General features: G+C 40.0%; 1 protein-coding gene across 1 annotated transcript in view; it reads left to right on the forward strand.

Annotated features, from left to right (window-relative positions):
• The window catches only part of LOC123752140 (adhesion G protein-coupled receptor L4), a 406,311-nt gene that overhangs the window by 370,705 nt on the left and 20,145 nt on the right, over window positions 1-15,461 (forward strand). Inside the window, exons 17-18 of the mRNA XM_069325025.1 lie at window positions 11,698-11,816; window positions 12,407-12,470. Of these exons, the coding sequence (XP_069181126.1) occupies window positions 11,698-11,816; window positions 12,407-12,470 (183 nt within the window). The remainder of the gene's footprint in view (window positions 1-11,697; window positions 11,817-12,406; window positions 12,471-15,461) is intronic.

The following is a 15,461-nucleotide window of genomic DNA, read 5'->3' on the forward strand; positions in this document are numbered from 1 at the left end:
AATATAGTTGTAGTTTCTTAAGTAGAAATTCTCACGACTAGGCTTGAGCTAGTTAGTGATATATATTATTCCTTTGTGCTGACCCTATCAAGGGTGGGATTAACCATTTATTGTGTAATTATTTTATTGCATATTTCTATGTATGTCTTTGAGTGTTACTGTAAGTCTGCTACCCATCCGAGGCTGATTTAGATGAGCTAAGCTGAGGAACACCTGTAGTGAGACCAAGGTACCACTCAAATCTTAGTTGCTTATTATTAGGTAGGTAGCTAACCTCTAAATGAGGTAAATTACAACCAGCCTCAAGAAATACCAGGCTGTCAATACTTATACCTGCTCTACATCAAGGAGCAGACACCATAGCTATACCACTAGCTACATAAGCCCTATCAGGCTCCATTTACCACAAGAATGAATCCTTTAGAAAGGAATGCAAGATTCTTGACAGCTCTTCAACGTCCCTTTGGAAAACTGCTTATGAAATGTCATCTCTGTGTCGAAACTGACCCAGGTGACGTCTACAGACTAGCAAGTTACATAAGGAACGCCATCCAAAAATATGATCATGTGAAGACTGTAATCGAGTCTCATTGGAAATTACTCCAGGTCAGTAATACTGACCCAGACGAATTAAGTCAGATTGAATATGATCTTGATGAATATGTAGATACCATTCAAGACCAGTTAGATCACTATGAAAGAGTACTTGCGAAACAAAATGATCCTGATTGGATAGAACGTTTTTGTAGAAAAACTACAACCGAGCAAGCACTCAGTTCAGATGAAATACCTGAACTACGTCAAGATGAGGAGAATCCTCTAATCAATGCTGATCACTATACAGGATCAACAACTGAAGTTCAACCTTCATTTTCTAACCTCTCATCTAATACAGCTTCATGTGATGATTTGTTTACAGAGTCTGATCAAACTTCAGACCACTCTTCTCCATGTTCCCTGGATTCTATAAGTTCAATACATAAAGCTACTGAATTAACTAGCTTATCACAAGAACCCAGAGAAACAAGTGAAGCTGCAGATGAAACAAGTGAAGCTGCAATAATCAGTGAATCTGAACCAGAAAATGATAAAGCTAGTGCTGCAGCAGCAGTCGAAGCTGTAATCAAAGCTGAGGCTAAGCAAGAAGCCTTAAGCAACACAAGTAATGGTCACAATTGCTCACAACAGCCTTCTAAAGTAAGTGCTAACAATGAGAAGACTATTATAAACCTTGTGCACCAATTATTAAATTTATCTTCACCAGAGCAATCAGTTGACTCTTTACAAGCCTTTAGTTTCCAGCTTGACTCACTGATAAATTCTTTCAGTAAAGAGGTGGATCACCCAACTACTGAGTGGATTACTAAAATTATCATCCAAAGAAAATTGTCTGGTGACACACTTAATAAATTATATGTATGCCAGAATGGTAATACCCTGTCAATGCAGGATATATATACAGGTTTGCGTAATATGAGCAATCATACAGCAGACCAAGCAATTAATGCTAAATCTGAATGCACCAAACCTGTACCTACATCAGTTTCCTTACCTGAAACTCCTAAAGTGACACTGTCACTAGGTAACAAAGGTGCTAATAATCAATGTAACAACAATCAGTCAAATACTGATTCATCAGTGAGGCCTAAGAGTCCCAAAGGTGCTCCTAAGAGACCTAATAGTCCAAAGAGCACTGCTAATAATCCCACAGGTGCTCCTAAGAGACCTAATAGTCCAAAGAGCACTCCCAAGAGCCTGTTAATGGTTCCCCAGAGTACACCAAGTACTCCTAAGAGAATAAATAACAAGCAAATGCAAGCAGCAAAACCATAACAACCTGCAAATACTGTTTTACCTAAACCGGTAAGCCCTAAACGATCTGTAGGATGGGGAATGTGCTTGTTTTGCAATCAAAACCATTCTCTGTACAAATGTACTAATTATCCTAATAGAGACACAAGAGTCAGACGACTCAAACAGTTACACAAATGTACTAGGTGTCTCAAACCACATAATGTTAACAGCTGTGACACCCCACTGAACACCTGCAATAGGTGTAGAAGGGGCAAGCATCATGCTGCACTGTGCAAATTAGTTAGGACTAATTATGTCAATCCTAGAATAGGACGTAGAGAATCTACACAAGTACAGCGCTGCAAGGTGCGAGATGTGTACTGCGTAACTTCACAAGCGTCTCAAGTGGATGCTGCTTTGCCTACTGCCCAACTTCAAGTGAAGAACAGAGGATCCAAGATCACCATACGTGGACTATTTGATCAAGGTTCCCAGAGAACTTTCATCACTCAAAGGGCAGCAGAGGCACTTAATTTACAACCAATAGGACAGGTAAAATTAAACTTGTCAGGGTCCATGATAAATCGAGGAACCCATGAATACTCCGTAGTTCAACCGCTTGTACGACTAGGTAGTCAAGCCAAGGCTGTCCAAGCCATTGTTGTAGATCAAATACCTTTAGACTTAAATATTAAGGGTCTGGGGTACACAGCCCACTTCCTGCAGGAACGTGAAATTAATTTGGCTGACAACAAATTAATGTCTGACCGCCTTAACAATGTAGATGTACTAGTAGGAGCCGACTACTATTACCAGTTCATAACTGGACATGTTAAACGATTGGGAATGAATATGCTCCAATCTGCAGGAGGCTACTTACTTACTGGTAAAGTTCAGAATGTGAACAAGCCTAAACCTGCTAACAATAATAAATTAGTCAGCAGTAAATCAATTCTCCAGCAGCAAGCTAAAAGGAGAAACACAGCTGAGTAATAAACTCAGATTGAATGTAGTGGAATTGATACTCGCCGAGATGTTTCATAGCTCTCAGTGAAAACCAATGGTCCGTACTCAAACAAGTACAAGTCACAGCGACCAAACTATTGAATTCACTGCAGACCTAGAATTATTCTCGACAAGTAGTAATTGACCACACTCAGTCTTCCTAGGTAAATTGTAATGTTGGGCTAGAGAATCTAGTACTCCCTAGGTAATTAATAATGTTAGGCTAGAGAATCTAGCACTCAATGCCACTGGCATTTCCTGAATTTAGTAATTCTAGGAAGTCATCAAGCAACTTCAGTAATTACAAATTCACTAGGACCACTGGTCCACTATACTTGCGCTTAAAGGTTTGCCAAGAAAACCTTCTTAATACCATGTTTTCTGCACTAAGAGTTAGTGATAAATACTTGCATCAATTGTTTGAGTTGTTTTTTCTTTCGTTTCTGCTTATTTAGTGTAGGAGCGCAGCACGAACAAACTTGCAAACTTACTAATACGTAAGCGAATTTACAGAGAACTAATATGTTTGATGCATTATCGTTAAACATTAGCATTGTTAATTAACATGCTTCATGAGCTTAATATAGCTCACCTTAGAATTAACGTAATAATATGAGTGCTTGTTCCCCATGCGTACGAGCTTAATATTGCTCGCCATGACAATCGAACGCTTTAATGTTCCCCATGCCACGAGCACTGCTCGCCATGATAATTGTATGATGCAAAACTCCACCTCGTTAATTCGAGATCACTGAACTCACCCTGTTAGCACTGCTAACGAGCTCACTGTAGCTCACCCTGTCAACACTGTTGACGAGTTCACTGAACTCACCCTGCTAACGAGCTCACTGTAGCTCACCCTGTCAACACTGTTGACGAGTTCACTGTAACTCACCCTGTTACCTGTTAACAAGCTCACTGCAGCTCACCCTGTTAGCACTGCTAACGAGCTCACCCTGTCAACACTGTTGACGAGTTCACTGTAACTCACCCTGTTAGCACTGCTAACGAGCTCACTGTAGCTCACCCTGTCAACACTGTTGACGAGTTCACTGTAACTCACCCTATTAGCACTGCTAACGAGCTCACTGCAGCTCACCCTGTCAACGAGTTCACTGTAACTCACCCTGTTAGCACTGCTAACGAGCTCACTGTAGCTCACCCTGTCAACACTGTTGACGAGTTCACTGTAACTCACCCTGTTAGCACTGCTAACGAGCTCAATATAGCTCACCATGTTCACGAGTTTAATATAGCTCGACCTATTAATGAGCTCAATACTGCTCACAATGTTAATTCGAGTACTTTGCTCACAATTAGCTTAGTCCCTTACTTAGGTAGGTTAGAAATTCAAACCATTTATTTAGGTAGGTTTAGGGACTTTAGTTAGTGTCAACTGAGTACTAGCCTAATCTGTACTCACCATTAATTACAGTTGACTATACTTATAGAGACTGATTTAATAAACTCAAATTCATGTAAAGGTGATTTCGTATTAACAAGTATACAGTGTCAAGCCTATGAGCTGCCATTTAATTCGCTCATAAGTCAGAATGACTAGGCTACTAATCTCACTGTCGACTCAGAATTTTCCTTGATTTTAATGAATAAACTTTTCAGTTCTCTACTTTTCTATTAATTTAGCTAGTTAACAAATTAGTTGTACCATCTGTCAGAATGACTACTGCACAACAGTGCACATTAAATTCAATTTCCTCATTTGAATTTGGGGTGATCATGATGCTGCGTGATGTTATTGTCTAGTAACCCAATAGTTACAAGTCACAACGACCCTAGACAGTCATCTTACTGTAGTGTCATAGTCTCCTTGATCTTAAATGACTAATAATACTTTACTGTATAATCATACAATAGTGTTATCAGTTCTTAGGAACTTATTCTGAGTTTGCCTACGATTCAGCAGCTACGTAATACACCATTACATGTCACTGCGACCCTAGTTGTTGAGTTTATTGTGAGCTTTAGAGGGTTCCTGATTACCGATAACGTAATCATTTAATGTTTCAATATTTAATACATGTTTCCACTAAGGGAAACTACAAGCCTATTATAGTTCTCAAATAAGAGCAATTCTTTAATTATTGTGTAGGCTATAAACAACATGTTTCATTTGACATGTAAATAGCAAGACTCAAGTTCTTGTAAGTCCTTGATAAATCCGGGACGTTCGTTATGTGTGTACTAACATACTAACATATTAACATACTAATGTACTAATCTTAATATCACTTAGGGATAGGTCAGTACTCCACAGTACACTACGACCCTAGAATCCTCCCCCCGGAGTTATGTTGGGAATTTCCAACACCGAATACAACACTGTTGTATTCTCATTACTTATTACTAACTATACTAATTATTGTAGTAAGTAAAATTAACAACACGTAGAATTCTCATGTACTAATAATTTCACCTGTGCAGTAGGCTAGAATTCTCACGTCACCCGACGCCAGTATTGCGTCAGATTTCATTACAATAAACACATTATATCCAATGTATTTGAGAATTAAATTCGATTCTCTATAACTAAGGCATTCTGTATGATAATTAATTACAGATGAATTGACCTCCAACTAAAAGCCGAATAGAGCGTTGGAGTCATAGCGATTATCTAGTAATAAAAGTTAACGTCAAGAGTGAATGCCATGGGGAGACATTAATTCCTCTCCCTTATATATTTATTATCTTTAAATTGGCAAATAATAATATTTTCCTCTTTTAAATAATAAACCCGTCCAGTCTTCAACATTTCAAGCGTAAATGCGAGAAATATTAATGTTCGTGACAATACTATGTTTTATGAACGCGGGACGCGGCGTGGGTTGAGGAAGCTTGCAGTACGCGTGTGGAGAAGCTCTGAGGCTGACCTGCTCGTACCGTACTCACGAGGAGACGCCATTGCCCAGCCATTAGGGTAGACGTTATCCATCCTCAGATGAAAGTCGCCACTGTGAGGCGTGAATAACCTTGCAGATAATATCTTCAACTGGTGCTGGTGTCATATAAGGAACCTTTTTTAACCTGGTTCTTGACGACACGTGACCGGCCAGTGAAGCGCGCCACTATCCAGGATAGGCTTAGCAAGAGCCTGGGGACGCGAATTTCGGCAATCTTAAAACTTATACAGTGCCCTTTCAGCTAAGTATATTCCCTTTATCTGATGCATCTTGTAAAGTGTTTTGTAGTAGCTGGGTGATTGACCGTTACGACGCACGATAACATCTAATAACAGGTTATTAAATTTGTCACCTGTAACTCTCAATTTCTTGAATATAGAGATTCAGTAGTTAAATTAGTTGCTACTGTAAATATTTGTCCTGCAGCACGTGAGAAGAATTCTCCCTGCCGCCTTCTCCCATGTTAATCCGTCCCATTCGTCAGCCAACCGAGTCCAGAGAATTAGAGGAAACGTCGTGGCTTACCTAAAGGAATCATCTTTAAGCTAAGATTCTTTATATTCATTCATGAATTTATTACAATTATTTATATGCAGAATTCCTCAGGATTAACATGTGTTTATTGTGACTCTCATTACTATACTTATAATCTATGTTCCCATTCATGGTAATGACATTAGTTTCACTATAATCCATAGGATTAGATTATTATTATTTGGATTAGTGAACGAACCACACTAGTTCCTGGACGTACTTACCTCCAGTAATAACCCCCCAATGTAGGTGTTTGAGGGTTTGATTCATTTAATTATACAGCCCATTAATTATTTCTATGATCATATTCTCTAGTATTTTATCCATAGTTACTGGTTCATCTAGGAATTATCTAATGATCAGAAATTCTCAGTTTCCCTCTTTACTATAAAAGCGGGTGGTCCTTCGTAATTTAATTTACTACATTAATATTTAAATAATCAGATTCAAGCCCCAAATATCCCACACCGTCTATATGTTGTCTCAGTCAACCAAGTAGCAGATTAGTAAGTCTTTACTGAATGTAGTAATCATTTCTTGTGTGTACATATTTTTCAGCTTAGGTTAACGTTTTATATCTTTCAAACTCAGTAAGTCAGTCGGTCAATCAGTAAGAGTGAACTGAAGACTGCAACATGCCTTGTGAGATATCGTGACTGTTTATTTCTCAGCCAGACTCGATGAAATAGCATTTACCAGCACTCAGTAAGTCAGTCAAACAGCAACAGCAGACTGAAGACTGTAAACATGCCCTGTGAGATAGGATAACTTTTATTTACAGGATTTGTTTTATGAAGCTGGCTGCTACTTGTTATTTTTAGAGATTCCAGCATGTCTAACGGTTCAGTCAATTCTTTATCTTTTTCAAATAATGTTTACTTACAGTTTTCCTACAGCATTTCACACCACTTTCAAATAACATTTAGTCAGCAACTATTTGATAGAGTGACTGTATGAAACAGAAGAAGTGTTTTGATGTGTTGAATTGCTTAAAAGAGCCTGTATCGTTAAAATACTGGGTAATGCAGAGTAAACACAGAACACGAAGTTGGAAGCTGAAATAGAAATAGTAAGAAAAAAAGATGTAATTACTATTTGGTGTATTTGGATTTTCGTCCTCGATATTGTCCAAGATCTTATGTTGCAGTAGGTCAGCAATCCACTGGCTGGTCCTGCTGGTAAAAACAGTTCTTCAGGCCAAGAACGGACGTGGGAAGTGAGGATGTAGGTGGTGTTCCTTGAGACTAATATCAATGGCTGTCATGCCGGCCACGTCCTTCAGGACCTTCAGAATATCGTTTTTCCCAAAGCATGACCATCAAGGGTGGGGAGGGGGTAGCTCTAACCTTTAGACGTTTGGGTCGCATTGTGTCCACATTCTCAACGGAGCGCAGTGTGTCCTGGCTGCTATCCTGGGTCCATTCCTCTTATCATTCTTGACCTGACTATGTCTCCATTATTCCCGACTGCTGATGTACCTGCAGTAATGTCTTCTATAGATTTATGGTCATGTGTCCTTTCTATAAGCCTGCTATTCTGGGAACTGAAGTTGAAATTAATAGAGGTGTCCATCTGGATGTTATCCCTCGTGACTCTCCAAACCTCAAGGAACGCGGCTAATGGGACTGTTTTCATTCATCCATTTATTGAGATCTAATTTTAATTCACTCAGAATCCTTTTCCTAGTAAAATTATCCTCCGATGCAAAGTTTTTGTTGCCAGCGAAAGTATTCAGAGTATATATTAGAACCCCTTCCACTACCCTTCTAGATATAATATTATTACTCTTAAAAATTATTTCACACTTCTGAAAATCAATATTGTGACCTTTTTCCCAACTATGGTTTGCTACGCACTGTCACTAGCCATAATACTACATGGTGTCTTATGTTCTTCAATTCTGATCTCAGGTTTTTGCCCTTTTTCCCCCACATAGACCTCATTACACTCTCTACAAGATAATATATAAACGCCTTCCGGATTTCTATCATTTCATACTCTTTACTTACTAACCCTTTCCCTAATTGTATTTGGGTAAATGAAAACGATTTTATGTTTTATATCTGCTACGTTACAGGTCAGTTTACTTTAAATAAGGTATTATGGCAATTTCACAACTATTTTCTTACCAGGATTCAAAGGGCGTCTCTCAGTTTAAGTGTAGAGGATACCTGTAGCTTTACTGTGTGCTTTTTCAATGAACCACGAGGGATAGCCTAAATCCAAAAAATATCCTATTTTGTATTTGTGTTCGGTTTTAGGTAAGACGGGTCACAAATTCTAAAAGATCTTAGATAAGGATCGGTGAGTACATTTTGTTACATCTAACTGAATTAGAAAGATTTAAACTGATCGTTACTTCTTCCTACCATACAATGCCAAAAGGTAGTTCTTTATTAACTTCTTTTTCCATAGTAAATTTTATGGAAGAGTCTAGGGGTCTAGGCTATTTGGTAGCAGGTAGTTTTGTTAATTTTGAAATCTTCTCCCGATCCCTAGCAGTTTATATTTTGAGCTGATTAATATTTGTGTAGAAGACACTTTTTTCAGTTTCGATGGGTTGCTTTATAAACAAAATTTTGGGTGTGGCTATGGGTTCTTCCCTGTTCCCTATTCTTGCAAAAATATATATTGAGTTTTTTGAAGCACAATTAGCCTCCACAGTGATAATAGTTGGGAAAGATCCCAGTGCCTGGTTAAGATATGTTGATGATGGTTTCGCTATATTTGACAATGATTTCGATAACCTAGATAGGTATTTAGAGGGGGTCTCAATGGCCTAGAGCATTCCATACAATTTACTATGGAAAAAGAAGTAAATAAAGAACTCCACCTTTTGGACTGCATTGTATGTAGAAGCAACGATCAATTTACTTTCATTACTTACAGGAAAAAACACATTCAAACTCATATATTTTCACACAATCCCCACCCCATGCACTCTGGCTCTGTCGTCTAGGAATGTTCTACCTCTGACGCTCCTCTTTCAATACACAGAGACTAATTACACTAACTTGACTGCATCATTGAGAAAATCCGTAGGAGCCGTGAGGAGGGTTCGAACCTTTGCAGTGGGTGTTCTCACGCACACGCTCTAGAACACTCCTCGTGTGTTCAGTAGAACTCCAGGTTGCAATCCTAATTCCATGTCATGGTCTAGTCGTCGAGAGCGTGTGCGTGTTGTCATGGGGGGGGGGGGGGCTGGGGCTCCGCTAGCAATCGGCTGCTAGGGGCTCAGAAGGCAGAATATTTAGCCCCTCCGACTCCCGGGAATCACCGGAGTCTCCTTGGTCCCACAGGGGAGGACCAGCAATGCCCACCACCGCAGGTCTGTGCTCCCAACACTAAAGGAGGGGGGGGGGGTGCCATTGATTCACCCTGGGAGTCCTTCAGTCAACCACGGGGAAACTGCTGTTAACAGTTCCGGCCTAGACCCGTGGAGAAGTGAAGGACGACTCAGGCTTACCTTATAACAATAACTTCCCTGAGTCTTGCCTGCCAGACAAAAAGGTTGCAGGAACTCCTTTCCCGCCTGCCTTCCCTATCTTCTTCATAACAAGGTCGCCAGCTGGGTTAGTATATCTGCACCCCAGTGATGCAGTTCAGTGGGTGTATTCTATACTATTTGTTGCCAGAGCGTTGCTACTCCCTCGATCTGTCACTGAACTGTCAGCCCAGGGTACTCTCCCATAAAAGTCTGTGTGGCTTTACCTATCTCCAGCCACTACGTTGCTTGTTGCCACCATTCGGGCTCTGATACTGGTCGGATGGCTTAGGGTACACTTTTATATAAGTCTGTGCTGCTTTACCACTCTCCAGGCGATAAGAACTTCTATAGAGAACGTAACGTTCCCTAGGTGGCACTATGATAACCCTCGTGTATGCTCATAGAGAAATATAATAATGGAGGCACACAAACACAATGTGAAAATGTGTGAATTTACTGACACAAATTTCATGATCACACATACACTTATAAGCAATACAGGAAAATGAACGTAAGGATAATAAATCTGGAGATCGTCGGCAACTCTTATTTCACGACCTCCAACCACTCCTTCAACTGGGCAGATTAAACAGGAGTCACAGACTCTCTCACAGAAGGGCCTCTTCGCCACGTCGGCGCCTTTTCTTCAACTGTCCTGCCGTCCACACACACTGTCCTCTCCAACAGTCCTGGACACAAGCTGCCCTGCAGCCTATCCTACTACTAAAGCATAAATGCTATACTGCAATATACATATGCAAATATCGTGGCCTATCCTAGCCTAATCAGACAAGGGGTAATGGGAGGGAAAATTGATTTACCTTACATTCCTGACTCACGACGCCTGTCCGTCGATAGTGTGAGGTTCCCACGCTTCCTGAGTCAGTCCTTGACGATCCAGGAGCGTTCCACAAGTCCTCAGATGTCGTGAAGCCTTCGCGTCATCGCCGATCCAATCCCAGAGATTCATCTATCCCAATCCTGGTTCACCAGTGGGTACTGAGCTAGTCACTACATGCACACACTCGTCCTTTCCACAAGGCGTTGCTCCTTGTCCTAGGAACGGTGTCGTCCCTCCAAAAACCTCAGTGAATATGACCCGGTCACAGCTAAGCCTGCCCGCCACACCTCCCAGACTCTCAGCTCCAGCGGCCCCACCCAGCATCGTCACCGACCAATTTTCCAATTTTGGCACTCCTCCGCTCAATGAACTTGGCTTCTTTCTTTTGCTTCCCAGAAGCGCAGGGTCTCCAATAACGATTGTGGCTTCGATGGCTAGTTTAATCCACTGAATAAGGCTTGTAGAGCCTCAAATCCTCGAGAGCTGACCGAGGCGCGTCCTCTCACCTCCACAGTCAGATCAACTCTGACGTTGGCGCCACCCGGGGCACTCGGTGACGTCACGGCGGGCTCTGATTGGTCGCCCGTGACCCATGCCACCCAATCCGCACACGGCTAGCGTTTTCTACAAAACGGCGGATCTGCAGGTAGGGGGTACTCTTCCATTTAGATCTGGGCGCCACTTTCCCCTTTACCTATAAACTTATTATGTAAATTTCTCCCTTATCTGGCGGCCGGTCTGGTCGCCACATATACCAACAGACTCCCTGTACCTCAGAGAATCAGTAGGGAGAGCTGATATGACTCTTAAAGCAGGCAAACGAAAGAAACAAGAGAGGACACCGTAACAGTGTGAACACCAACCCTATAGGTTCGAGCCCTCATCATGGCTCCTGCGGATTTTCTCATTGATGTAGTCACGCTAGTGTGATTACTCTCTGACCATTACAATTATTAACACAATTGCAATAATTATTGCACAATTTAAAGTACTATTAGAATTGGCACAATAATTATTATTTTGATTTCAATTCCACTATTATATTTATATCTTATGTTATAAATCTTATATTTTCTTGTCACTAACACAAATGGTAAATAATATTTGTGATATTTCAGGTCTTCGCTACGTTTAACCCCTTGAAGTATTACATGATTGTTGGCTATGGGTTCCCTCTGTTATTTGTGGGCATAACACTCGCAGCTACTCAAGCCCAGGGCTACGGCACGGCGAGAATGTAAGTGCTTTCACTCTAATACTGACTTGAATGTATGTGTTTCTCATGTGGAGTGGCCATTTGTTTATATTATCTTGACACTTTAAGTAGAGTCCAGAATTGACTTAAGTGCGAATGTTTCCCCTACTATAGAGTAGTTTTGAGGATCCTTTTGAATTACAAAATGAGGATGAAGCTAGCTTGATTATTATCTATGTAGAGATGAAAAGAACAATGTGGAACAGAGTGATTATCGCATGGAACTCCAAAAGGATGGCCCTGAAAACACATCAAGGGTGAGCATTTTGTTCACCTCCCTCTTTGTTCACCTACTATTTTCGCCTACTTTATTCACCTACCACTGTGATTGCAATGTTACTTTGTTTATCTACCACTTTGTTCAGCTACCTTGTCCACCTAATTTGTACACCTTTCATTTTGATCGCCATGCCACTTTGTTCACCTTGCCACCTTGTTTGTTCAGCCTATAACCTTATTTGCCATACCACTTGGTTCCCTTTGTCATTTTGTTTATTCTATCACTTTGTTCGTCATGCCCTGTTGCTCACTCTGCCGTTTCTCTGAACTGATGCTCGTATTTATGTTGACAGATGCTGGCTGGAACCTGGAAACATTATCTGGACGTTCGCTGGTCCTGTGCTCCTGATAATGATGGTTGGTGCCCTTCCATTCCTTGACCTTTCATCTTACATGTAACAGAAACCAAGTAGACAGCTGTTCCTCATAATTTCCACCGATAGAACATGTATCTGTTATAACCTAATTTGTTGCTGCTCTTTGTCAAAATAATAATGGGTAATATATTGCAAGTATTTCTTGTAACTATCATCAAAGCTTATCTTCAGTGGTTTTGATTTGACTTTGGACTTAAGGCCTGTTAACCTCTGGGGGGTTATTAAGGCCACCACAATAGATTCCTAACCAACCATCAAGAATACTCTAATCCTGGACAATGTTCAGGACTAATCTTTACTCTAGGTCTATGTACACCGATAAGCGGGGAACACACTCGTGTATTTATCCCTATTTAGCTTGAAGGGGTTGGTAGTCTTAGGAACAGAGTATCTTGCGAGGAAATTATGCTATATTTAAGCATCGTCAACTAATTAAAAACTGAATAAACTGCTTGGAAATTTAATCATGTCTAGAAAATCTGTTTTGTTTCATATAAATTTTATGTATGTCAAGAGCACTAATCTTGAAGTGACCTTGACGTGATTTTGAGGTAATACAAATGGAAATATATGTACTTGTATGGAGGAGGAAACAGATTAAGGGTTTGCTATCCGGGAGCTGGAATTGGTGATATTGTTGGAAACATGAATGATATTATGACGGGAAATGGGAACAAACCCATTATTTGTATTAGTGCAGGGGGTAATGATGTTGGGCGAGTTAGGAGTGAGAAACTAATACAGAGATTCAGGACAGCCATTGAATTAGTTAGGAGCAAGGGAGGAATCCCGATCATATGTGGCATTCTTCCAAGAAAGGGAGTGGGAAATGAATGAATGTCGAGGGCACTTGGTGTCAATTGCCGGCTGGAAAGATATTGAAAATCAAATGCAATATCTTTCATAGACAACTGGGAACATTTCTATGGAAGAAATGAAATGTATGCTCGTGATGGGGTGCATCTATCAAGGGCTGGGGTTGTTGCTGTTGCGAACTCGTTGAAACCAGTGGTTAGAGGTGTTTGTTTGGGTTTAAACTGTTAGTAGATAGTGGTATGGGAATTGATTTGTAGGATGGAGGTAATAAAACTATGTGTTCGTGGGAGAAAAGAATTGGCAAAATGATCAGGGTAAGAAAAGGGCCTCAAAATAACAATTCACTTAGGGTATATTACACTAACAGTAGAAGTCTAAGAAATAAAATAAATGAATTAAATGCTCTTGTCTGCATAGAAAAAAATAGATATTATTGCACTTACCGAAACGTGGATGAATGTAGAAAATAGAGAACTATTAGCTGAATATCAAATAAATGGATTTAAACTATTTCACACAAATAGATATATTAGACGAGGAGGGGGAGTAGCCATATATGTTAGGGACAATTTGAAATGTAGTCTCAAAGAGGGAATCAAAACTAAGCCACACACAGAAACTATTTGGATAGAATTAAACGATAAAGCTAATAATATTATAATAGGAGTTATATATAGGCCACCAAATTTAGACAGAATGGAAGCAAAGCATCAATGGGATGAAATATCTAGATCATCTAGATCTAACAGTATTTATGTCATGGGTGACTTTAATTTTAGTGGAATAAACTGGGTGAACAAAACAGGGAATAGTGAAGCAGAAGATTTTCTAGAATTAATTGACGATTGCTTTCTTACGCAACACATTAAGGAACCCATGCGGGAAAATAATATTTTAGATTTAGTGTTAACTAACAGGGAAACACAAATTAATGACATCGAAATAGGGAGTGAGCTAGGGAACAGTGATCACAAAGTAATCAGATTTAGCATAGAATGGAATAGACCTGTAGGAGAAAATTCTGTTAAAGTGCCAGATTTTCGAAAAGCTCATTTTATTAGCCTAAGAAATTTTTTGGGTCAAATAGATTGGAAGGTCTTGGGTATGGGGTGTGGGCCGGTCTTGGAGCGAGACATGAACCCAGCGATAGGTGACGTAAAAGAGGATTTCGATGTGGATTTAATATATAACTTATTTAAGAATATTCTAAACAAAGCACAGGAACGTAGTATACCATACAAATTGAATAAGAACATAAGAACATAAGAACATAAGAACAAAGGTAACTGCAGAAGGCCTATTGGCCCATACGAGGCAGCTCCTATTCTATAACCACCCAATCCCACTCATATACTTGTCCAACCCGTGCTTGAAACAATCGAGGGACCCCACCTCCACAATGTTACGCGGCAATTGGTTCCACAAATCAACAACCCTGTTACTGAACCAGTATTTACCCAAGTCTTTCCTAAATCTAAACTTATCCAATTTATATCCATTGTTTCGTGTTCTGTCCTGTGTTGATACTTTTAATACCCTATTAATATCCCCCCGGTTATGTCCATTCATCCACTTGTAAACCTCTATCATGTCACCCCTAACTCTTCGCCTTTCCAGTGAATGCAACTTAAGCTTTGTTAATCTTTCTTCATATGAAAGATTTCTAATTTGGGGAATTAACTTAGTCATCCTACGCTGGACACGTTCAAGTGAATTTATATCCATTCTATAATATGGCGACCAAAACTGAACTGCATAATCTAAATGGGGCCTAACTAGAGCAAGATATAGCTTGAGAACCACACCAGGTGTCTTGTTACTAACGCTGCGATTAATAAATCCAAGTGTCCGATTTGCCTTATTACGAACATTTATGCATTGATCCTTTTGTTTTAAATTCTTACTAATCATAACTCCCAGATCCCTTTCGCAATCCGACTTCGCAATCACAACACCATCTAGCTCGTATCTTGTAACTCTATCATCATTACCTAACCTCAGAACTTTACATTTATCAGCATTAAACTGCATCTGCCAATCCTTTGACCATTTCAAAACCCTATCTAGATCAACTTGAAGTGATAGTGAGTCCTCCTCCGAATTAATTTCCCTACCGATTTTCGTATCATCGGCAAATTTGCAAATGTTGCTACTC

The sequence above is a fragment of the Procambarus clarkii genome, chromosome 15 (genome assembly GCF_040958095.1).
Source record: "Procambarus clarkii isolate CNS0578487 chromosome 15, FALCON_Pclarkii_2.0, whole genome shotgun sequence".
Classification (NCBI taxonomy): Eukaryota; Metazoa; Arthropoda; class Malacostraca; order Decapoda; family Cambaridae; genus Procambarus; species Procambarus clarkii.